The sequence below is a fragment of the Myotis daubentonii genome, chromosome 4, assembly GCF_963259705.1.
Source record: "Myotis daubentonii chromosome 4, mMyoDau2.1, whole genome shotgun sequence".
Classification (NCBI taxonomy): Eukaryota; Metazoa; Chordata; class Mammalia; order Chiroptera; family Vespertilionidae; genus Myotis; species Myotis daubentonii.
Genome location: NC_081843.1, coordinates 72,320,062 through 72,343,605, shown reverse-complemented (window position 1 = coordinate 72,343,605; position 23,544 = coordinate 72,320,062). Strand labels below are relative to the sequence as shown.

General features: G+C 36.5%; 1 protein-coding gene and 1 pseudogene across 17 annotated transcripts in view; one reads left to right on the top strand and one right to left on the bottom strand.

The window, feature by feature from the left end:
* The first annotated feature begins 6,100 nt into the window (after positions 1 to 6,100).
* LOC132233852 (vesicle-associated membrane protein-associated protein A-like) lies at positions 6,101 to 6,971 on the top strand (annotated as a pseudogene).
* A 2,879-nt stretch (positions 6,972 to 9,850) lies between these two features.
* Positions 9,851 to 23,544, bottom strand: part of SSBP2 (single stranded DNA binding protein 2) — a 219,674-nt gene continuing 205,980 nt past the window's right edge. For 16 of the 17 annotated variants that reach the window (XM_059694209.1, XM_059694210.1, XM_059694203.1 and 13 more), the window contains 2 exons: positions 23,131 to 23,229; positions 9,851 to 15,359 (listed from right to left, as the gene is read on the bottom strand). In XM_059694209.1, coding sequence (XP_059550192.1) covers positions 15,330 to 15,359; positions 23,131 to 23,229 — 129 coding nt within the window. In that variant the 3' untranslated portion in view covers positions 9,851 to 15,329. The remainder of the gene's footprint in view (positions 15,360 to 23,130; positions 23,230 to 23,544) is intronic. The other variant, XM_059694201.1, reaches the window with a different exon arrangement.

Sequence of the window (23,544 nt, the reverse complement as noted above, 5' to 3'; positions counted from 1 at the left end):
GCTGATGCTCTATCCACTGAGCCAAACCAGCTAGGGCAAGAGTTCGATATTTTGATTCCCGATCAGGACACATGTCTGGTTTGCAGGCTCTATCTACAGTAGGGGGTGTGCAGGAGGTAGCCCATCAATCTTTCTCTCTCATCTATGTCTCTCTCTCTCTCTCTCTCTCTCTTGCTCTCTCTCTCTCTCCCCCTTCCTCTCATAAATCAATAAAACATATTTAAAACAAAACAAAAACTTCAGCATGCAAATCTTTTCGGAGAGTCTGTTTCCAGGGGATAGTCCGCTTGTAGACAGATTTGATTAGGAGGAAGAATCCTGTGGGGGATCAAATCAATTTAATGGCCAAGAGTTTTAGGTTTCCATGGCTAAACACAACTGTACAACAACCTATTGTGATCTTCTCCTCTGGGTTTGGGGTAATGTATTATGCAGTATAGGATCCAGCATAGGACATATTCAATGAAGAGAATATGTTCTTCATTCCAAGCCTGTCCCTAAAAATTGTGGATCTTAGAGCAAGAGTCCAAATGGAGGACCACGCACACGTCTAAATATTTGAGGTTATAAGTACGTGAGCAAATTGTTAAATAAACTCTATTCTGTCCTCCCATCCAAAAAAAAAAATACATTCATGATGACAAAATAGGAAGTTGACAAAATAGAAAACTCAACTCAATTTATTAGTACACATATCTGTTCTGTTGATGGGCTGGTGCTGTTTGGATGAGAAACTTACCCAGCTGCTATGTGCCACCATTACAAATACTGTCCTAATTTCCAAGTACCTCCTGAGTCAGGAAATAGAACATGAAAAAAAGGAATAGAAAAGGAAGACAGTACCCTTGGGAAATACCTTGGTATGCAGTAGAATACTTAAAGTTTCAAGTTTTTAGTCAGCCAGTGTACCTTGTTGACTGAAACAGAGCATAACTTTAATATTTTTCAATTTGAAAAAGGAAACTTAACAGTTTGTTTTAAGAAAAATATGATGTATATTTTGGCATTTAAAATAAACAATAAATTTTTACTCATATAGTAGAATCAAGCTAAGAATTGTTTTCCTTGTAATATTTCTAATTATAATAGAGATTCATTAGATTTTGTTATTATTAGTAATTATAGCAACATTTATTGTTATGTGTGCCAGGCAATATATAAAGTGATATATATGCATCATTTCATGTAATTGTCACAGGATTGGTATAGGTACTATTAATAATTCCCATTTTATACCATTTTATACTTGAGAAAATAAGCCCAAGCTAAGTACCTTGTCCAAAGTCACATAGTGGGAAATGGTAGAACGAGGAATTGAATCTGAGAAATCTGACTGCAGAGTCAGCCTAATGCTTGCAATCATGATCATACTTTTCTAGATATATTGTACTATTTTATTTATTACTAGAGGCCCAGTGCACGAAAATCATGCAGTGGCGGGGGGGTGGTCCCCTCAGCCCAGCCAGCACCCTCTCCAATCTGGGAGCCCTCTCACAATCCAGGACCACTGGCTCCTAACTGCTCACCTGCCTGCCTTCCTGGTCACTCCCAACTGCCCCCCTTGTGGGCCTGGTCGCCCCACGCAGCCTGCTATTTGGTCGTTTGGTCTCCCCTCATTAACCACCCTGCCGGCCTGTTCACCCCACGCAGCCTGCTGCTCAGTCCTTTGGTTGCCCCTCACTAACCCCCCTGCCCGCCTGGTTGCCCCATGCAGCCTATTCTGTCGTCCATTCGGTTGCAATGGTCGCTTAGGCTTTTATATATAGATACTTTATGTTATCATAATTACATTCTTATTTTTATAGTCAATATGAAATTAATTTCATCCTTAGAGTTTGTTTTATTAAACAACTATAACTTCAGAAATTCAGCATAGTTTATCAAAATGTTTGCAAAATAAAACTTTATTCTAAAATGTACCTCAAAATGCAAGACACAAGTACCACTGAAAAAGGTAAATGCATATATATATACAATGGTGCAAGTTAAAAAATATGTTAGCCTTTTAAGAAGTCTTCACCAATAAAATCCAACATAAGGATTTTTTTCTGTTTCAAACAACTTAAATTATATGAAAAAAGAAACTCTAGCATAATTCGAAGAACAGTCAAAAACAAAACTATACAAAACTGTGAATCCAAGTACAAAAACAACATATATATGTACATTTGTTGAATCTGCACAGATATATAGAGTGCATCAAATTAATTGTAGTCTACTTCAGGACAAATTGTATATCAACTAACAAAAAGATCCCCAACAAATCATAAAATGATAAATGAAGACTTTAAAAAATGGCTGTCAAAGGATTTATTTCCAAAATCTCCCATATAATCTGGCAACTGTCTCCTCTTTCTCTTCCCCTACCTCCAAAATATATGATTTTGTTTACTCTGATGTTAACCATTGCATGGCTTATTAAGACTTTGGCCATTTTAATTAAGACCTTTTGATTATATTTGCTTTCCTGCAACATTTTTTCCATCAATATGTCTTCTACATTCATATTCAATCAGATGCTAAAATCTCATTGCTACATCAGTGTATTATTATGGTAGCTGTCTTCCCTCAAGTGGACATTTAAAGTTCTCGGCAAATTAATGAAAAAGTATAATAGACCACCTCTACAGAAGATGACTTCATAAAAATAAATTTTTATACTTTCTCAGTTCTTGAAATATTATTAGTTACCAAGTCAGAGTTTTAGAGCTTAGATTTAATAAAAGTTCAGAATGTAGTCAAGAGGACAAAAGTTAGAACTATAAAGATTTAGGCAAATATTTTTTATTCTTGTTAAATATGTGAATGGGTTTAATTGATTGGGCAGGGGACATATTTAATCATATCACCTTCAACTCTCATCACCTCTTGTTTCTTTCTTTTAAATAATTGCTTCTTTCTTTAAGAATCTAAAATTATCTGAGAAGATTGATATTATTAGACTATTTCTCTGGCATTTTCAATGAGAACTGCCTGTTAACATAGGCAAGTGAACTAAACAATAGTGGTAAATTTTCAGAAAAATCAGGCCTCCAGACTTGCTCTTATTGGAAGGAAAAGAAAAAGATTTAAAAATTATTTTTCAGATTGTTTCTCTACTTCAATACAATCTTCTAACTATTAACAAGATCTTATTTTGACATCAACAGTGCTAGATATAGCATTAGTAGTATTATCAAAATGTAATAGAATTAAGAAGATGTATTTTATTGTTGTTACTTCTTTGAGAAATTTGTGGTGCGTAGACATTTTTCAACTCAATATTCTTATTTTAGAGGCGAACAAACTGAGGTCAGAGAGAATATAAATAATGTGTTTAGAGTTGTACAGTGACAGCAGGATTGGCCCGGTTCTGTCTAATGATACAGTGGTCTGTCACTCTGTGATACTATCTAAACTGCTAATAAGAGGTCTTTTATTTCTTAATTTTAAAAGATTAAATATAACTTAATAAGCAAAGGTAATAAAACTTTGAAAGGCAATATTGGAGTTGCTTTTTTCATTTGTTTGTTTTTGTTAGAGGTTATACATATTCCTCATTAGGAATATATCTCAATTTTCTGTTTGTGTTCAAACAGGCAATAAAAGCAAAATAATTGAGATTATATCAAGCTAAAAAGCTTCTCCAGAGCAAAAGAAATAATCAACAAAATAAAAAAGCAAGCTATGGAATGGGACAAAATATTTTCAAACCATATTGTATCTGATAAGGTGTTAATATCCAAAAATATAAAAGGAACTCCTACAACTCAACAGCAAAAATACTGATAACCCAATTAGAAAGTGAGCAGAGAACCTGAATAATTATGTTTCCAAAGAAGACATACAATAAACAACAGGTCTGTGAAAACGTACTCAATCTCATTTTTCATCAGGAAAATGCAAATCAAAACTACGAGATAGTAGAATCTGTTAGGATATCACTTATTAAAAAATCAAAAGATGAGGGTTGACAAAAATGTGGAGAAGGGAATCCTTATATACTGTTAATGAGAATGTAAATTGGTAAAGAATTATGGAAAACAGTATTTAGGTTAAATAGAACTACCATAAATTAAAATTAAAAATAGAACTACCATATCATCACGGTATTATCCATGGGAGTTGAAATCAGGATCTCAAAGAGACACTTGCATTTTCATATTCACTCAAGCATTATTCACAATAGCTAAGATACGAAAATAACCTAAGTGTCTATCCATGAATAAATAGATACAGAAAATGTGGTACATACAATGACCATTATTCAGTCTTAAAAAAGAGGAAATCCTGGAATTTGCAAAAACATGGATGAACCTGAAGGAATTTATGCTAAGTAAAATAATCCAGAGACAGAAAGACAAATGCTTCATTGTTTTAATTATGTGTGGAATTTAAAATAGTCAAATCCATAGAAACAGAGTATTCTGTTGATTGCCAGTGGTTGGGCAGAGGGGAAAATGAGGAGGTGATGTTCAAAGGGTATAAAGTTTTGAGTACCAAAGATGAATAAGTTCTGGATATCTAATATACAGCATAGTGTCTATAGCTAAAAATACTGTGTTATATACTAAAATTTTTCTAAAAGGGTAGGTCTTATGTTAAGTGTTCTTAACACTAAATATGTTACTACACATTTGTAATACTTGAACAAAGCTCATTTATAAAATATTAATAACATTTGTCTCAGTGTTCTAATATATAGCCTAAAGAAGCAGAACTCAGGATCTTCAAGAATCATATGCTTACCTAATGACATGCTTAACATGTATCAGTAGAAGCCAGCAATCATGTTTAATAAACAAAATACAGTCAACTCATTGCTGAGCTTTTATTTTCTACTTGAGGCCTGATGCATGAAATTCATGCAAGGGATTTGGCCCTCAAAGCCCCGGCTTCGTCTGAAAGGTCATCCGGAAAGACATTTGGCTGTTCGGTCTAATTAGCATATATTAGCTCTTTATTATATAGGATTAGTCATAAAACTCTTTGTTTCTTTTCTTAAAAGCTGCTAAAACCCAGATAGTGAAGTTAAAAAAAAAAAAAAAATCCCCCCGCCCCCAAAACCACGCTAACACAACATGAACTATAAATTCCTAAAAACATTTTAATAAAGAATTAGAAGTTGGAAGTAAAGTTAACAATTAGCTTACAAGTTTTGTGATTGTCTGTGGGAACTGACAGAGACTGGGGAGTTGGTACAGGGGAAGCAGTAGTGTGGTTCATTCTAAGGAGCTGCTAACATGAGCTATATTGACTGGAGGAATCACCTTCTGCTGATACAGTGATAAGTGTTTACTAACAGTGCTCCTACAATAGGCCTCCAGGGACCACTGGGAGGGGTAATAGCAGGAACAGATTGAGAAAGATTACTGCTAACTTGATTGGATGAACGATGAATCTATGGTAAAGATACCCAGTACAGTTTTTCCTAAAGCAAAATATCTTGAAAGATTGCTTAATGGATAAATGAATTCTTTTATCAAAAAATTCATTACGGGAAATATTACAGAAACTGTGAGATGCCATTACTACTTTCTGTAGGAGCTTAAGATCTGAATTAACTTGGGTTTTGAGTCTTTTTTGTCTTAATAATGTTCCTCAAAAGATTGGACTCTGTTCTTCCCAGTGCTTAAGTCACTCCTTGAGGAATAAAGTAGGTGTTTCAAGAGTCACATTAATTATTTTAAGCTAGTAGCTACTTATGAAGGCACATTGACTTTTTAATAATTCTAAATAGTACCTTAACTACAAAGGCAAACTGTAGGTACTAGAGATAACAGGACTCCCAAATTCTCTCTAGAGAATTGGGGGGTGGGAGGAGGAAGAAAGAGAGAAAATTTAAGGCAATTCAACTCACGAAAATTATGTGAATTTGGCTAGGGGCTCCCGGCTACACAAAGTCAGGTGGGGCACAGAGGGTGGCAGTGTTGTGGCCTCGGTGGCTAGTGTGTAGTTGAGTCAGTTGTGAGATTGGATCCAGAGCTGCTGACTCAGCGGGTGGCCCACAACCCAGCGACATGGCTGCAAGTGTCTGGGTGCTGGAGCCATGACCTGGCCCCATCAGAGTTCGGCTGAGCTGCCGCTGCCGTTGTCTCCATCTCCAGCCGCTGTCCTCTGATGGTGTCCGCCTCTGCGGCCATGGCGCAGCATGAGCAGATCCTGGTCCTCACCCCTCCCACAGACCTCAAATTCAAAGGCTCCTTCACAAATGCAGGCACTACAAATCTTAAGTTGTGAAATCCATCATATAGAAAAGTATGCTTCAAAGTGAAGACTACAGCACCTTTTGGGTACTGCGTGAGGCCCAACAGTGGGATTATTGGCCCGGGGTTGACTGTGACTGCTTCAGTAATGCTACAGCCTTTTGACTATGATCCCAATGAAAAGAATACACACACGTTTATGGTGCAGACAATTTTTGCTCCACCAAACATTTCAGATATGGAAGCTGGGTGGAAAGAGGCAAACCTGATGAGTTACTGGATTCTAAATTGAGATGTTTTTGAAATTCCCAATGAAAATGATAAATTGAATGACATAGAACCTGGCAAAGCTGTTCCTCCGAATCCATCTAAATCAGATGGACTCACACCAGAACCACACAGTTTCACTCAATGACACGGAAACTGGGAAGCTCGTGGAAGAGTGTAAAAGACTTCAGGGAGAACTGATGAAGCTATCAGAAGAAAATCGACATCTGAGATGAAGGCTTAAGGCTCAGAAAGGTAGCAGCCTCAGATAAGCCTGGATTAACCTCAACTGCATCCTTCAGAGATGATGTTGCCAGTCCTTTTCCTTCACTTGCTGTAATTGTGGCCATTTTCATTGGATTCTTTCTAGGGAAAATCATCTTGCAGATTGAAGCATGCAGAGTGCTATATTTTTTTTATTATTTTTCTCTTGACCAGAAAAAGATATGCTTACCTACCATTTCATTGGCAGCATGGCCCACGGTGACCACTTTTTCGTGTGTGTACAGTGTCATATAGGCTTTGCCTTTCTCTTATGGTTAGAAAACAAATAAAAAACAACTGTTCAGCTACTGGAGTAAGTATATATTACCAGATCATCACTAATAGATGTCAGTCCTTTATGAAATTCATAAAGAATTGCTTTTTCTTTGTGGTTTTAATAAGAGTTCAAGAATTATTCAGTCTTCTAAATGTTATTTTAATAAACCCTTTAAAATTTATCTGTTGCTGTTACCTCTTGAAATATGATTTTTTATTGTTGTTGTTAATCCTCACTCGAGGATATTTTTTCTATTGATTTTTAGAAAGAGTGAAAAGGATGGGGAGAGACAGAGAGAGACACTGATATGAGAGAAACACATCAATTGGTTGCCTCCTGCACACATACCAACTGGGGCCAGGGATTGAACCTGCAACCAAGGCATGTGCCCTGAACCATAATTGAACCCCGGACCCTTCAATCCATGGGCTGCCGCTCTGTCCACTGAGCTAAACATGCTAGGGCTATCTGATTTATTTAGATTGCTAATCTCACCCATTCAAGAAGTGCCAAAAGGTAGTCTGTGGGGAAATGGTGCCTTTTACTGTGTAAATTTGCTCCTTTACCTTTGCTAATATCCTGGTAGAATTTTTCTTAGCCTTTAGGAGCCAATTGTTGTCTGAGTTTTTCATCCTTATAATCCTGTCCCACGGTATTTAACATAAAACAATACTGTAAAATATTATGTGAATTTCTCATTGAGCAAGTTAGGTTTCAGCTGGCCAAGATAATGCATGATTGGATGACTAATTCCTTCACCGACCTGTAAGAGTATTTTCTATGTGCTCTTCATTGTGAAAGGAAAACAAGTTTCTTAATTAGTCCCTGAAGTTACAGTCCCCATCCCACCACCTTAATTTGTGCTCTTTGGCTTAAACATGGCATGAGAAGTAAGAGTCCCCATGATTCAGGCAGAAGTTGTCAAACTTTCAGGCCCAGGAAAAAGAGTGATGTGCTCAGATTGGGTAAGCAAATGGATTTCATTCAAAGGAAGACAGAGGAGCCAATTCTGCAAATAAATTTCCAGGTCCTTTGCAGTGAGACTCCTCCCCGGGCCTCATCTCTTCTGGATGTAAAGGTCAAAGGAAACTTCCCACATCTACCTTCAAATCTTAGTGCATTAGCTAACTATCTCAGGAGAATACAGATTCTCTAATGGGAAACTAATCTTATAAACCTGTGTTTGCATTCCACAATTGTGCAGACTATGTTTTCCAGTTGAAAACAGTTCTACATAAAAACATCCTCAGAAACCAGTTCTTTTACATCTCTGACTGGTTTGTCTTATAAATAAGAGTTAGGAAAAATATCCCACATACTCTTTTAACATACTCATTAAAAAAAAATTAGTGGCCAAGTAATTAAGGAATGTCTTGATTTTTATCTTTTAAACGGTAAAATCTAAATCCAATATATGAAATAAGAATGCATTTATTCGAGTTTGAAAGTTGAAATATATTAATAAATCACTATTTGCACACACATGTACTCTCTCTGCTCAAGGCAAAAATTACATAGTATTTCGGTTAAGTTCCTAGTTTCTCAATTCTACAAATCGTTTGTTTATAGGTGTTTTTATAATCCTTTTATGTATTTATTAAATACCTTTTTATTGATTCCAGAGGAAGGGAGAGGAAGAGAGAAACATCAATGAGAATTAATGGTTGATTGGCTGCCTCCTGCACATCCCCCACTGGGAATCGAACCCGCAGCCCCGGCATGATTTATATATTTAATTGATAGCTAGGAATGAATTAATCTAAATTATAGACCTTCCTCCTCCTATATTCTTTAATTTTTTCAATATATTTAAACTAAAATAATAAAAAATCCAGACAGTTTGCCCATTTCTCCCATCCCACTTCCATCTCTTGTAACTACCAATCTGTTCTCTGTATCTATGAGCTTGTTTTTTGAGGATTTTAAAAAAATATTCTACATATAAGAGGGAACATACAGTATTTTTCTTTCTTTGTATGACTTATTTCACTTATATTATTGTTTATCCAGGGAGTAGTGTGAAGACCCTACATCAGAATCTTCACCTGGGCAATGGTGAGCTGAGGCAACCATGCGGACGAATCATCAGAAAGATGAATGTACTTGAGAAGCATAGTTTTAGACAAATTATCTGCATAATTGCTTCAGATTTCCACATTATATGTACTCCTATTTGGAATAAAATACCAAGCTTTTATCCACTGATACCTATTTGCTAATAATATGTTTTTTGGTTTCGAAGTTTAGTTATCTGACCACACGGAGCCAACCACTCAGCATAGCCTTTTCTTAAATGTATAGAAATTCATTTATATTACAGATTCCTGATGTTTACATAAGCCATAATGTCTATTTCAATTATATACACAGATGTCCACATTAGTTATATTTTGATTTACCATTCAGAAAATAAATACAGGGTGGTGCAAAAGTAGATTTACAATTATTCATATGGAAAATAATACAATAAATAAAAATAATAATACAAGAATAAACTGTGTTTCATATAAACCTACTTTTGCCCCACCCCATATTTATGCTAGCTTCATATGAACAATAAAGCAGAGGCTAAAAACTAAATGAAAAGAAGGGTAGAAACTAAATGAAAAGTTGTATTTTAAAATTAAATGTGAAAACATATGCCAAATTAAGGGACATTTATGTACATATTTACGGCAACTTTTCCCATTACATGAATAGCTCAAATACTTGTGCAAAACATGAAGTGATAGTTCCATCTGAGAATAAATGCAGTAATGGACATGTAGTACACCCGCGCACGCACACAGATGCAAAATTCACAAAATGTGTCAGGTAGCTGGTGGCCATGGTGGAATTAAGATTACTGAGAGTCACCCCAGATTCCAATTTATATTTATACATACATTGTACATTTATAAAAACCTTACAAATAATCCTATTTTTCCAGGAAGACAATATAGGTAACAATTTAACACATATAGTAAGAAAACATCTTAAATTCATAAAATCACAATGAGGCAAATTAAACAATTCAATAAGCTGATGGCTATTATGAATAAAGAATTCACAATAAAGACTTTTCCATTTTTCATGTTTGACACAATAGCATGTTACTTATTTATTCCAACATGTAGTTTCTGTTAAGTTTTAAGTTGTCTAAATGTAAGGAAAGTAAACCATTCTGAAATATGATCTGATATAAAGCCATGTACACATTTTAATCAGTAGTTTATACTAAGAAAATTCCTAGAGTGTTGCTAAATTTAAAGTTTGTAAACCGGACAGATTATTTGAATTATTGTTTCTTAGTAAGTAGAAGGTTAATTATATTTTACTGAGCAATTTCACCATGACATGATAGAAATTTAGCTGACCATGTATTGTGTTCTGAGAACACTGTGAGGAATCCAAATTCCACTTTTTTGGCAATGTACTGAGGTCATTTGGTGCAAAAGAGAAAGTGGGATAAAGTTTTAATGTGACTTGGAAATAAACACTTTATATCACTTTTCTAGAAATGTTAACACTCACCTTTGTCATGTTAATTGCAGTTTATTTTAAAAATGAAATGCTATATATTCCTGGGAACAGATCATAATATTTCAATGACTGGGATAATCAAAATTAGTCCAATTTATCCTGAGGATAGTAAATCCACAGAGAGGGAAGACATAAACTAATTCTATACATGAAAACACTTAGTCCCACTTTAGAATTTACAATACCTATAGAGAGTGCTGTATTTAATTTGTAAGGATATAGACAGCAAAAATATGCACATTAGGCTACATACAGAAAGTATGCTTTTCTATTCAGGAAGACCAATTATACTAAGTTAACAGGGAAAACTTAACAGAGGAAATTCTGTTTAGGAGACTTATTCAACTGAGAATTTTTTTTTTAGAATATAGTTTAGAAGAGTAATTAGAGAGGTCTCAGGTGTTTTTCATCTGTAGGTCATCTCTTTCTATCTATCTGAATTACAGTTCCATGGGTAATGGTGAAATAAATTAAGAATGTCAATTCTACTTATTGTAAACAAATGTCAACATCAAAAAACTATACTTAATTACTGCACAATTCCTGGCAGTGAAGTGACTAATGATGAAATGATCATTTATGATCTTACCTTTAGATGCAGTGCCTTCATAAGGGGGCCTACTGTGGATGAGCTAACATGGGTAGGTTTAAAGCTGGGCACAGGAGATCCATCTGCTTACGTCTGTACTACTCTTTTCATCCTAAATCACTTCCATCACTTACTTTACCAATGAAATAAAAATCAATCAAAGGAAAGAATTATGTTGAATAGTTACCAGTTGTGCTATAATAATGTAAATCATAATGGGAGTGTTTTGTGAGCCAACTTCACACTACCACCCCCAACAAACTTGTGCGCGCGCGCACACACACACACACACACACACACACACACACACACACATTGAGTATGCAAAATGGAATTCTAGTGGTTAACCATTCTTTCTTTTATGTTTCCAGCATTTCTCAAGGTGTGGTACACAGGCCCAGGGAGCCCCTTACACATGCTTACAATTGGGTACTACTCTTTTAAGCAAACACAGACTCCTGTTTCTCACAGCAAATAAGAAACTTATTCCACCTTGAGGGGTTAAACAAAAAAGGACTAATCCACTTTTTGGAAATATTTTGGGCAACTTTTCCCCCTCCATATTGAACTTCTCCCTCACTATACACTCCTGCACCACTTGTATCAGTTAGTATTTTCGAGAAGTATAGTACCTAACACATCAAAATGGAGGGAAAACCAGTGTCAAAATACTATAATGCTTACCAAAGTGAAGTAGCTATGCTTTGTGGCTCTGTTTCTAATTTACTGCGATAATCAAGAAATGGAAATAGCAATGATTTCCCTTGGGAAACTATATACTATATGAAAAAGAAAATTGCAAGGGCTCAGAAGGTAAAAATCTTCAGTCTGCATCTTATTTCTACTGGAAGGTGCAGGGACTGGGAGGGAGGGAGGGAGAAAGCCACGCAAGAAACAATCAGGTCAAGTATGAAGGACTGGCACACTCTCTGCCAAGGGAGTTCTGGGTGCTGCTGCGTGTTCCCAGAACGATCATGTGAAGAAATGGTGTGGACAGATGTAGGCTTCCTGTGTCCCAAACGGAACTCATTTATTTCATTGGCTGTCTTTTAAACTACAGGAAGAGTGGTAACTGAATGACCTATGAAATGCAATGGAGTTCAGACATCTTAGAGAACCATAAACATGGAAATGGAAGTTTTCTCTATTTTATTCCTAGAAGGAAAGGGGTGTTTTGGGTACTTTCCATGGCTCGGAGAGCAAAATTAATATATTAATCTTTGGCAGGAGAGAAAACTTAACCTCAGATTCCTAGCGGTGTAAATCTTATTCATCAGTGACTGAGTCCAAACTGGAACATTGCAAAGGAGCACAAAGATTCACCCACTGAACATGTTTGTATTACCAGATCAAGGGCCCTCCATAGCCTTTGTTCCCATGGGCAACTTGACTATAAGAAAGACGGCTGGCTAAGATTATACATACCTTAGAGAGCATCTGACATGTATTTTCAACCGTGTGAGTTAGGCAGAATGCAAAGCAGAGTAATAAGAATTAACGTTTTCATCTATTACTTATTTTCACATTTCATATGTGCATTTTCTATGTTCAATGTAGGCAAGAATTGCTGACATTATTACTTGGAGGTGAAATATGTAGAAATAACTCAGGAACAGGTATTATATATCAAAAACAAACAAACACATGGATGGAGATGGAAAACACAAGAGAAAACATTGTCCTCTTATAGGAGAAAAGGAGGTTTAAATGATTCAAAACCTAAACAAAAATTAATATACAGATATAGTATCCTCTATTTGGTACATGAGAAAAGTATTTGATATTAAAATTAAGTATCCTTATTTTCTGGTTCTCTTGAATATAATTTTTTCCTTAAAAATAAAATTTCAACTATTCCTGGAATTTAAAAAATTTGAAATAACTATTTTTAATCTGGGTTCCAAGAGAGAAAAGTAAGTAAATACTTATAATGAGTTGATTGCAATACCTTGAAAAAAAAATCAAATTTTACTCCTTTTTTTTTTAACCAAATAGGCTAGAAATACTGGAACCCATATTGCTAGTTATATTCCAATACTACCCCCCAAATAAGGGCCAATTAAAATAAGGTCCATGATTTTTTTGTGATAATAAGAAACAATACCTTCTTAGAAGGCAAATAAAAGAAATTCAAGATCAGTAACAATGAAAAAAACTCAACCAAACATTTGAAAATTCTAGATTAAGCTTAACCACAGGACTGCCGGTGTTCACACAGTTATCACAAACAGTGGAAGTTAAAATTATTCTGGTAAATTTATGTGCCAGTACAAAGTGTCATCTTCAAGCTGCCTTGGCTTGAGTCAAATGGATCTTTTAGTTTGAATTCTTCATGAAAGTCCTTGAAAGCCTGAAGCTGTTCTCCAGTGCGCAGTCCTGGATTCCTGCAAAGGATGTAACGGCGACTCTTTTGATTAGAACTTAAATCTGAACATACATTTAACTTGGCCTCTCTTTTTCCCTTCAACAGATCTGCCCAGCATCCCTGTGTCATGCACAGGCAAACTCCTTATTTTCATAAGGAATAGATCACTACAAATTTTAGAGAAATAATAACCTGGGTCAGGAATCAGCAAATACATGTTAGAGACCATAAACCTAAAGAAAGGAGTCCTCTTACCGGAAATTAAACAATGTTTTTCAAAATCTTTGGAGTTTGAAAACATAGTGGATATTTATCAATGGTTGTTTACATCACAATTTTAGCAGAAAAGATTACCAACTTATCTTTCTGAGTCTACAATTAAAGTTGTCACACTTTTCTATTATGATTTTGGTGTTTGTACCTAGGATTGCACACAAAAAATATCCTAAAAGATCTGGAAAGTGCCATGGGGCAAGGGGCTTTCATAAGAAAAGTGGTTAAATTTTTTTTTCTAGCATTTACTCTCTTTTTTTTTTTTCCTGAACAGTGACACAATTTAGATGTAGCCTGCTGACGTCAATGGCCAAATGAAATGCAGTTCCGAAATGATTTCAGTATCGGGCTGTACCCTGGGCAGAGAGCAGGAGCTCAGCTGCCAGCGAGCAGTGCCCAGCAGGGCCCTGCAGATCAATGCTGCTGCTGGGAAGCTGGGCACCTGGGCAGGAAGGCAGCAGCCAGAGCCCTGGGTGTGGGAAAACTCTTTCCTCCTTGGGCTGAAAGTCTCAGTCATTTGAGTGCATCTTCTCTGCAATGTCTATGTGGAAAATATTCACAAAAGGTCAGAATAAAAATCAGATATCATTTCGCATTAGTATGTTATTAAAAATTTTGCTCTAGTATTCCTGGTGACAAGTGACAGATTCAAGCAAATGGTTTTTCTGATCTCTCTGGTTTTTATCGTGGCATAAAGAAAATATGTTGCTAAAAACATGACAAGCCCCATCACTTTATTGCTATGTTCTAAGCAATTGGTACTAATTAAGGATTTTCTGTATCTAAGACAAGTCAAGAATTTCATCTAAAGCAGTTATTGCAGAAATAAACTGTTAGGTCCCAGTTAAGCTTTTGTTGATGTATTTTTTTTAAACAAAAGGTACAAAAATATTTTCACTAAAGGTAACTGAGAAATTGCTTGATTTGACATAAAGATGAAGACAGTTTCTTCTTCTTTTTTTTTTTGAAAGAGTACACTTTATGATTCACAGGGTAACTTGCATCAGACGCGATTTAATGAAAGCTCTCAAATAAGCGATTTTATTCCTATCCATGATTGCAGACATTTACAAAACCATAACATCTGAGTTCACCTTAAAAAATAACTTATATAAAGCAGTGATATACACAGCACAAAATAGTTCAGGGAGGGGCAGGAGCAACTTTTAATAATTAAAATGTAAACGTGAAAAAAAAAAGGATGGAATAAAAGTCCCTACTCATTTCTACTTAAGATGTCATGTGATAGTATTTTACAATGTCCTGTGGGCCAATGTATGCATGTGTATATGTCCATATAACATACACATATACAATACATCCTCTTTCCCACACATATACATACACAGATAATTATTTGCAGTTCATTTTAGGGCAATTCTAATATGCCGCTCCGTACAGTTGTTTGAATCACGTTTGGACCCGCTTTCTTCACAAAATAGGGGAGAGAGCAGGAAATAAAAAGGTTGGTTTGGTGTGACTGAGATTCCTTTGTTTAACTGTACACTGTGATGAATAATTTTCTTCCCTAGTAGTTCTGTGAAGGGCTGACTCACTGTGGTTTTCATGAGGAGACTTGGTAATGGATCACACACTCATTGTCATGCTAGGGGAATACTAGAAAGAAAGAAGAATCCATATTTTAACAACAATTCTTTTACAGACCACTAATGTTCTTCGTGGTAAACAATAGTAACTATGAATTTTAATGTCTTATAATCTTTTATGCTCAAGCTTTTAACCTCATACAACATAAAAATAAGAAACTATAAAAAGAATAAATGTATACAGAGTTGACTTAGTCCTGAAAGTTTTAACATTTCCTCTGGAAAGTAACCATTCACATTCTCTCCCTGGACTCAGGTGGATGATAATTACCCAGTTCCTCGGCCCTTTCCTTCCAGCAGATTCATGGGCATTTGTTATAATTTGGGTAAATCCAGTCCAAGGCTGAATCATAATGAAATAGGGTGGAGGGACAGTCTTGCTATTTACTAGCCATGTAAAGTTGGGAGGTTACCTAAGCTTTCTGAGCTTCAATTTCCTCACCTATACAATGGGTTTAATGATACCACCCACTTTAAGGGGGTTTTGGGAGGATTAAATATATAACCCTTAAAACCATGTATTGACTGAATACACAGCAAAGACTCAGTAAATATTTGATTAACAGTGTAAGGGAAACAAAACAAAAACAACTCCTAGCTGGCCCTAAGAAGTTATTATTAAAGCATTTAGAATATTTAAGAGTCTAGCTCAGTGGTTCTCAACCTTCGTAATGCCGCGACCCTTTAATACAGTTCCTCATGTTGTGGTGACCCCCAACCATAAAATTATTTTCGTTGCTACTTCATAACTGTAATTTTGCTACTGTTATGAGTCGTCATGTAAATATCTGATATGCAGAATGTATTTTCATTGTTACAAATTGAACATAATTAATGCATAGTGATTAATCATAAAAACAATATGTAATTATATATGTTTTCCGATGGTCTTAGGCGACCTCTGTGAAAGGGTTGTTCGACCCCCAAAGGGGTCGCGATCCACAAGTTGAGAACCGCTGGTCTAGCTACTAGTATACTTAGCATATAAACCTCTTCCCTAATCTCATCTCAACCCAGTCTTTTCTGGGTGGGTGGAGGGCATTGTTGTTACATGTTTCTTGTCAGTTCGATTTGGGTGAGGCTTTCAGAAATTTGGAAGTGATCTCCAAAATGATTGAGAGAGGAATCGAGAGGAATTATTTGGATGATTATGCCAATCTACCCTCCTGTTCTTGAGGGACAGACTGTGATAGGAGAGTTGTAAGAGAAGCACCTTCCAACAGAACTTTCTTTAATGATGGACATGTTTTAAGACTGTGCTGCCCAACATGGAAGCCACTAGCTGCATGTGGCTACTGAGCACATGATACATTGGTAATGCCCCTGAGGAACTAACACTTTAATGTTATTTAATTTACTTAAGCTTAAATATCCACATATAGCCAGTGGCCCACATCTTGGACAGCACACTTCTACAGCCTCTGACTTGAGGGCAGGGCCTCCACTCCCAAGAGCATTTCTAGATTAAAATATACACATGCGCCCTGAAATACTACACATGCTTTATTAGAACCCTGTGAGGACCAGGGCAGAGGGGAGTTCCTTTTAACATGTTAATAATGACTGTGCCTGTGGACAGAGGCAGGTAGAGTCCAGGGGGTTGGTCCCAGGTCCCAGGGACTTAACCTGGACCAGTGATGACCCTGGACAAGGGAGCATACACATTACAAAAGGGAGCAGATGGGAAAGAATGACATGGATTCCACATGAGCTGAGGTACTGCAGGAACCAGAAACAAGGTAAAAGGTGTGCACTTAGATAAGGATGGACTTATTAATATAGAAAAAATGAGATGCCCAAGAAGAGCAGAGGTGACAATGGCTCAGTTGGCTGGACAGAAAGTCATTAGGCGTAAATCCAGGGCTCAAGTAGAAAACACTCATTGATCCTGAATAAAGGTGGATGACCAGGCCTGAAAACAGGTCACTAGACTATAGGGGAAGACTGTGTTAATCTTTTAAACACAGGTCAAATCAAGAAAAATCTACTTGTTAATCACTTAACAGCCTCAAATTTCTTTTCAGTATAAGAAAGCTAAATTATGTGTTACTGACTGTATGTTGCATTACAGTGAATAGGGTGATTAAAAAAAGGAGACTGCCAGAGAAGAGAAAGGGGATTCAGTTTGATAGGAAACGTCTCCCCTTTACCCTTGATAATGGCAGCAAAGCAAAGCAAACAAGACCCAAAACCAACAGCGATCACGAACAAGGACTGATGAAATGGAGCTCACCCCTGACCGGGTGCTGGAAGGGGGATATGCCCCCATTTCATCAGAAGGTGCCATGCATATCTCCTGTCATAAACAATGGCAGCAAGCTACAATGAACTATGCACAGCTTTTGATGAAACAGAATTATATTTTGGTATTTGACTTTCAGGTGTAAGAATAAACAGGAAAATAAATGGATAGCAAGGTTTTATTAAAAGTAGAAAAATTTAGAGAATATGGCAAAAAAAAAATGGGCACAGAAAAATGTAATCTATGCTTTCTATAGCTACTGTTCTTTACAGTAAGAATCGGTGATCCCAACAGTGCCGTCCAATCGGGCTTTCTGCGATAGTGGATGTTTTCTGTGCTGTCCTATATAGCAGCCACTAGCCACACATGGCAACTGACTCTTATAATGTAGCTAGTGCAGGTTAGGAAGTGAAATTTTAGTTGTATTTTGTTATAATTAATTTAAATTTAAATAACACAGCCAAATCATCAATCATTATTTCAAGACAAATATTTTATTGGGCATATTGTGCCAATAATCTAAAAACAGTAAAAGATACTAGAGCATTTCAGAAAAAAACTTCAAAGAAAATGTCTGAAAAAAACCCCAAACTTGTGGAGAAGTCATAATGAACTCCAGAGATGATTTCATTTTATGCACACCTTGGATCATCGGGATTTTAGAAGTTCTTCAATCCTTTTTCATAGGATTATTCCAGCTGATTCACATGCCACATATGTCATGTCATGTTAGGGAATGCAGTTATAGATATATTATAGCCTTCTTTCTAATATGCACTGTCAAAAGTATAGGTGCAGGTAAATATATATATATATGCAGGTGCAGGTAAATATATATATATTTTACATAATATATATATGTATACACACACACATTCTCTGCATGTCAAGCATATTTGTTAGTTGCTACCATCTTTGTTAAGATTTTTATCCTGTGATATTTCAAATGTTTCACAGAGAAATGAAAACTTGTTACAGATTCACTGGGAAGTTAGGAGAGCGAGGCTTGTCCGGGGAGGAAACTAAGTGAAAAAATAAGGCACACACACAAAAAAGGAAAGTAAAGGTCAATCAGAAAGGAAGGAAGCAGCAGCTCCAAGCAACACAACTCAGAAAAATTAGCAAGCATCTGCTAATGTGTCTGGATAGTCTGCATAGCTGTGAAATGATGCTCTGTGTGTATTTGGTGCAGGTTAATAGATTGCACGGATGTCTGAGTGCCTACATAGTGATGTGTTGTTTGCATGGCTCAGGCTACAACCTGCTCACCTGCTGCTGCTTTATTGGAAATGCTTCAACTATGTAAAACTAAGGAACATCACAAAATTTCTAGAACAACCCGCAGAATGTGCATGGCAAAAGGTATTCTGCTACTGGTTACTGTTCTTCGGAGGAGAAATGGTTTAGAGTTTTCCAGAAGTAAAGGAAGAGTAGGTGTTAAATGGGGTATCAGATTTAGAGACATTAAATATTCATGGTGTACTGTCCTAGACCACCCTGCAATGTTTTCCTTGTGTGGCCGCCTCAGTCTGTGAAGACACACTGTCATGTGAGCGGCAGAATCCTGGGATATCGGATTGTCCTGTTTCAAAACTGTTCTGAGTCTAGTTCTACTCCAGGAGATGATAAAATGGCTCTGATAAAGCTGCTGACAGCATTAGTGTTTGGTTTGGCAAAAAGAGAGTGAAACCTCAAGGTATAATTTTCAGCACATACCAGCTTGTTTTACCTTTTTATGTAAAACATATTTTGAAATGAACATGCCTTGGTATGTACTAGAGAATCTATGGCTTTCCCTTTATGATACCCCTTTCATGCTAATGAAATGTGCATGCTATCCATTAAATCCCAAACAATGCTTGTAAGTTACTGTTTAATCACGTCAAGAACACCTCAGATCTCACTATATTTCTATCTCTACATACGTAGATAATATTTTATTTTCTTAATGAGAGATAAGTAGACTGCAGCTACTCTGAGCTAAACTAAAGTGAGATAAATTTAGTGTGTATATGACTATGTAAAAAACATTGGCCATATGTGATTTCTTTGCAATAGCAGGAAATGACAAAAGCAGTAAGGGTGTAAGAAATGATCTCGCAATTTGTTTCTGATTCCTATTTGATATCATGATTTTAATATCATGTTTGCTCAGTTGATTATAGTTTAATGCCATGGAGAAAATAGTCTGCTAAGTTAATTCAAGAAATAAGGTAAGTGACTTTTTTACTTGAGAAGCATGAAACATTTATTTTTTGAACTAAGCCCTTTTGTATTCTGTATTTTTAAAACCAAACATTTCACCGAATTTACACTAGGGGGCATCTTTGTTTCTTGAAATAAAGACCTTGTTTACGATCTAATGAACAGAAGCTGAAGAGTGAAATATTCCCGATTCACGTTTTTCTGTGTAAAGCATGTTGGCATAGCAAGGTTTCTGACTTCGGTGGGGAATCTTTGTTTCTATATGAATTAAATAAAGAAGCACATGTGAAGTGACCAGGATAGTGTGTGTACATGATAAGCACTCAATAGATGTTTGCTTCCTTCCCAGGCCTCTTTCTGTGGTTTAGCTTCAAGATAAAGACCAACAAATCTTCAAAAGGCAGACTGCTCAGCAATATGTGATTTTCAGAGTTATGGGCATTAAAAAACCCCACGAACTTTAAATGTTTATTCAGTGGAAAATTTTCTTTTGAAAGTACGTTCTTTTTTTCTTTTGAAAGTATGTTTATTAAATCTGGGGACAGTGAAACAAGGAAGGTCTTAGGATAGAAGCAGCAACAGGGGAGAGCCCAGGTGGGGCCACTCTGGCTCTAGAGCTGTTACAGGACAGAAATAAGCCAAGGTGGGGCTGCTATAAGCTCACTGGGAAGTCGCAGGAAAGGGGCCTAGCAGACATTATAACTTACTGGCGATACCTAGTCTACTTCTTCCTGAGGCCTTACATTTGTCAGCAAGGAATCTCTTTTGTCTTCCTTCCTCTCTGCTTTCATTTCTTGATCTTTTAAATAAAAGTCTAAACAAAAATGTGTGGTGATGTGATAGAGAAAACCACAGAAAACGGTGACATCATTCATGAGGCAGAGCCCCCACCCGGTGAACAGGAGAATGGAGCCCCAGGGGGACCTGCTGCTAAGGCCGCACTACCTCTGGTGGGCGTGCCCTTTCTCAACCACCATTCAATTATTTTGCCTTTGGAGACTTTTCTGGTGGGGACAGGAGAGAGGGAGGGAGAAGAAAAGGCGGGGACTGTTTTCCCTAACTCTGCAGAGCATTTTACCTTCTTCCAGGCCTCCAGGGCAGGGTCAGGGTGGGCGAGGCCCTGCTCCAGCTGCTCTTTTCTACGCACAAATTCACAAAAGGACCTGCTGTTCTACGAGAACATACTCCACTTGGGGTTAAAAGTGAGGCTGGTGTGTATTCTGCACAAAGACACTTTTAAAGTCCTGTTATATCTGATTCTTTGATCACCACAGGGAGAATTCTGGTGCCAACTCTGAGGTGTCACCCCTTCCCTGTAAACAAGGCCGCAGTCAGGAATGACAGATCTGGGAGGAAGGAGAGGGGACAGCTCCTTTGGAATTCATGTCATGTGGAAACTTTAAAAAAAGTTTTCTTATCCAATCTAAAATAAATAATTTCCTCCATGCTTTTAAAACACCTGGTTTATATCTATGATAGTACTTATTAATCTGACATATGGTTTAATTAGTTTTGTAAGTATGTTCTCTCCATCTGATTACATTTTTTGAGGTTAGGGATGTGTTATATTTATCTCAGAATACTTTGTCCTTAACCTGCTGCTTTGCATAAAGCAGGCTCAATAAATGTTGAATTGAACTGAAGTAATTATCATATACCTCACTAATTTATAGCATTTTATTGCTGGAAGAATTAGCATAAAAATAAATGCATCTAATTAGATCAAGTAAACATTAACCAATTAATTAAAATTAACTAATTTGTCCATAGTCTTGCAACAAACTAATGAAAGAACCAGGGTCTAAGAAATAATTTCCATAATCCTAAGCATTATGACAAACTACATAGTTTCTCATGTATTTCCTATTTCCTCATCATGAATGGGCTACTCTGGATTTTTTTAATATGAATTTTTATGTATGCCTTCTTTGTCCTTGTTAACATACATATACATACAGTGGGGCAAAAGTAGGCTTACAGTTGTTTATATGGAAAATAATACAATAATTAGTAAATAATAATACTACAAAAATAAGCTCTTTTTGCATACTCACAACTGTAAACCTACTTTTCCCCACACCTGTGTTTATGTATCCTGGAAATAAAACAGACAAACCAAAGATCAGCATAAGTGCATTTCTAGTTTTAACAAAAGTAAAGTAAAAAATCAGGGCCAGTCTTATCCCATGCAGAGGCGCTAGGTCAACACCAAGAAGTAAGAGAGTCCACAGAACACCCAATCTTGGGTCCATTTGGAAAGCACTGTTCTGTGCAAAAGTGGGTAAGTGACTGGCCACTGCTTCAACTCTGATGGTGTCTCCTCTACTGAAGGTTGAACTAGGGCAACATGAGGGTAGCTTTTTCTTCGGATTCTGTTTGTAGTTGGTAGATCCTCCATAATCAGTTTTAAAGATGGCGATCATGTGTGGAGGCACTGAAATTCGTCTGGGTCTGAAACCCTTTCTGCCGTGTTCCAATCCAGTGGCGCTGAGCAGAGAGTGCAGCAGCAGCACCTACAAAGCTTTTCCACATTCAGGTCTGCTCAGCCCCACTCCTGGAAATTCTGATTCACCAGGTCTAGGGAGGGTTCTGGCTAATTCTATTTTTAAAAATTCGATAGATGCTTTTAATGTGAAATATTAGTTTAAAAGTCATTGTATTATATAATAACCCCTTGAAAAAAGACAGCACATTGTCTTTTTGGTCTCACCAGTGCCTAGCACAGCCCATTGTACATGCTCAGTAATTGTTTATTAAATGAACAAGTGAATTTTATTGCTTCTCTTTTTGTTCTTGTGTACCTCTATGGAGATATGACTGATACTGCCTTTGCTTAACACTATACTCACACTCAAAAAAGAAGCTGGGTAGTCAATTTAGGTTAAATGTAAAAAACAGGTTAACAATGTAAAACCAGGGAGTGAGGTCTAGTAGAAGTACAGGCATCTAGATAATTTTCAGATCCTTAAGGACAGACAGCACTAAGCACAGACCTGGGTTTGCAGTGATCCAAGACATTTTAGTAATGGGAGAACTTAACAAAAATTATCAAATACGCAACCTATTTCCAGTGTGCTTCTGATGGTGGATGTTCTGTATGAGAAAGTTAGCATTATAATTTTTGTTTTTGTAACTATGTATGTACATGGGAGTAAAAAAGAAAAAGTTTATTTTTATATTTTTTTTCAAAGAAATTTCACTTAATTTTCTGACTTTTAAAAGATCAACCTATTGAACTCTAAACAGTTGTAATAATGGCTTTATGCATTACTTCTAATAGAAGAGCTTCAGAAATAAAATCTGGATATAATAATGTAGTCAAGGGAATACTTACACTCTCACTCTGAAAAGGATTTAAGAAATTTCCCCCCATTTCGCTATCATCCCTTGGAGTGCCCGGTTGATTACTCAGGCTCATATTATTGGGAGAGTTCTGTAAACAAGATTTAGAAAACAAGGCATTGTTGAAGATTTTAATTTCCCTCTTGCATTGTACTGTTTCAAAATTGGAATCTATAGCAGCATCTCTACGGACAAAGCCGACTTGTGATTCTAATCTTAGAGCATGTTTTCTGGTTCATTCTTTGAACCTTGACAAGTACTAATGCTTTCCCAAATGAAAATTAAAAAACACACAGAACACCCGAAATAACCCACCACAACTCTTTTTCTTAGTCTCAGAATCAATATTTATTCAATTTCCCACCCTCAGCTTACAGAGTTCCTAGAACTCTGGAGAGTTAAAAAC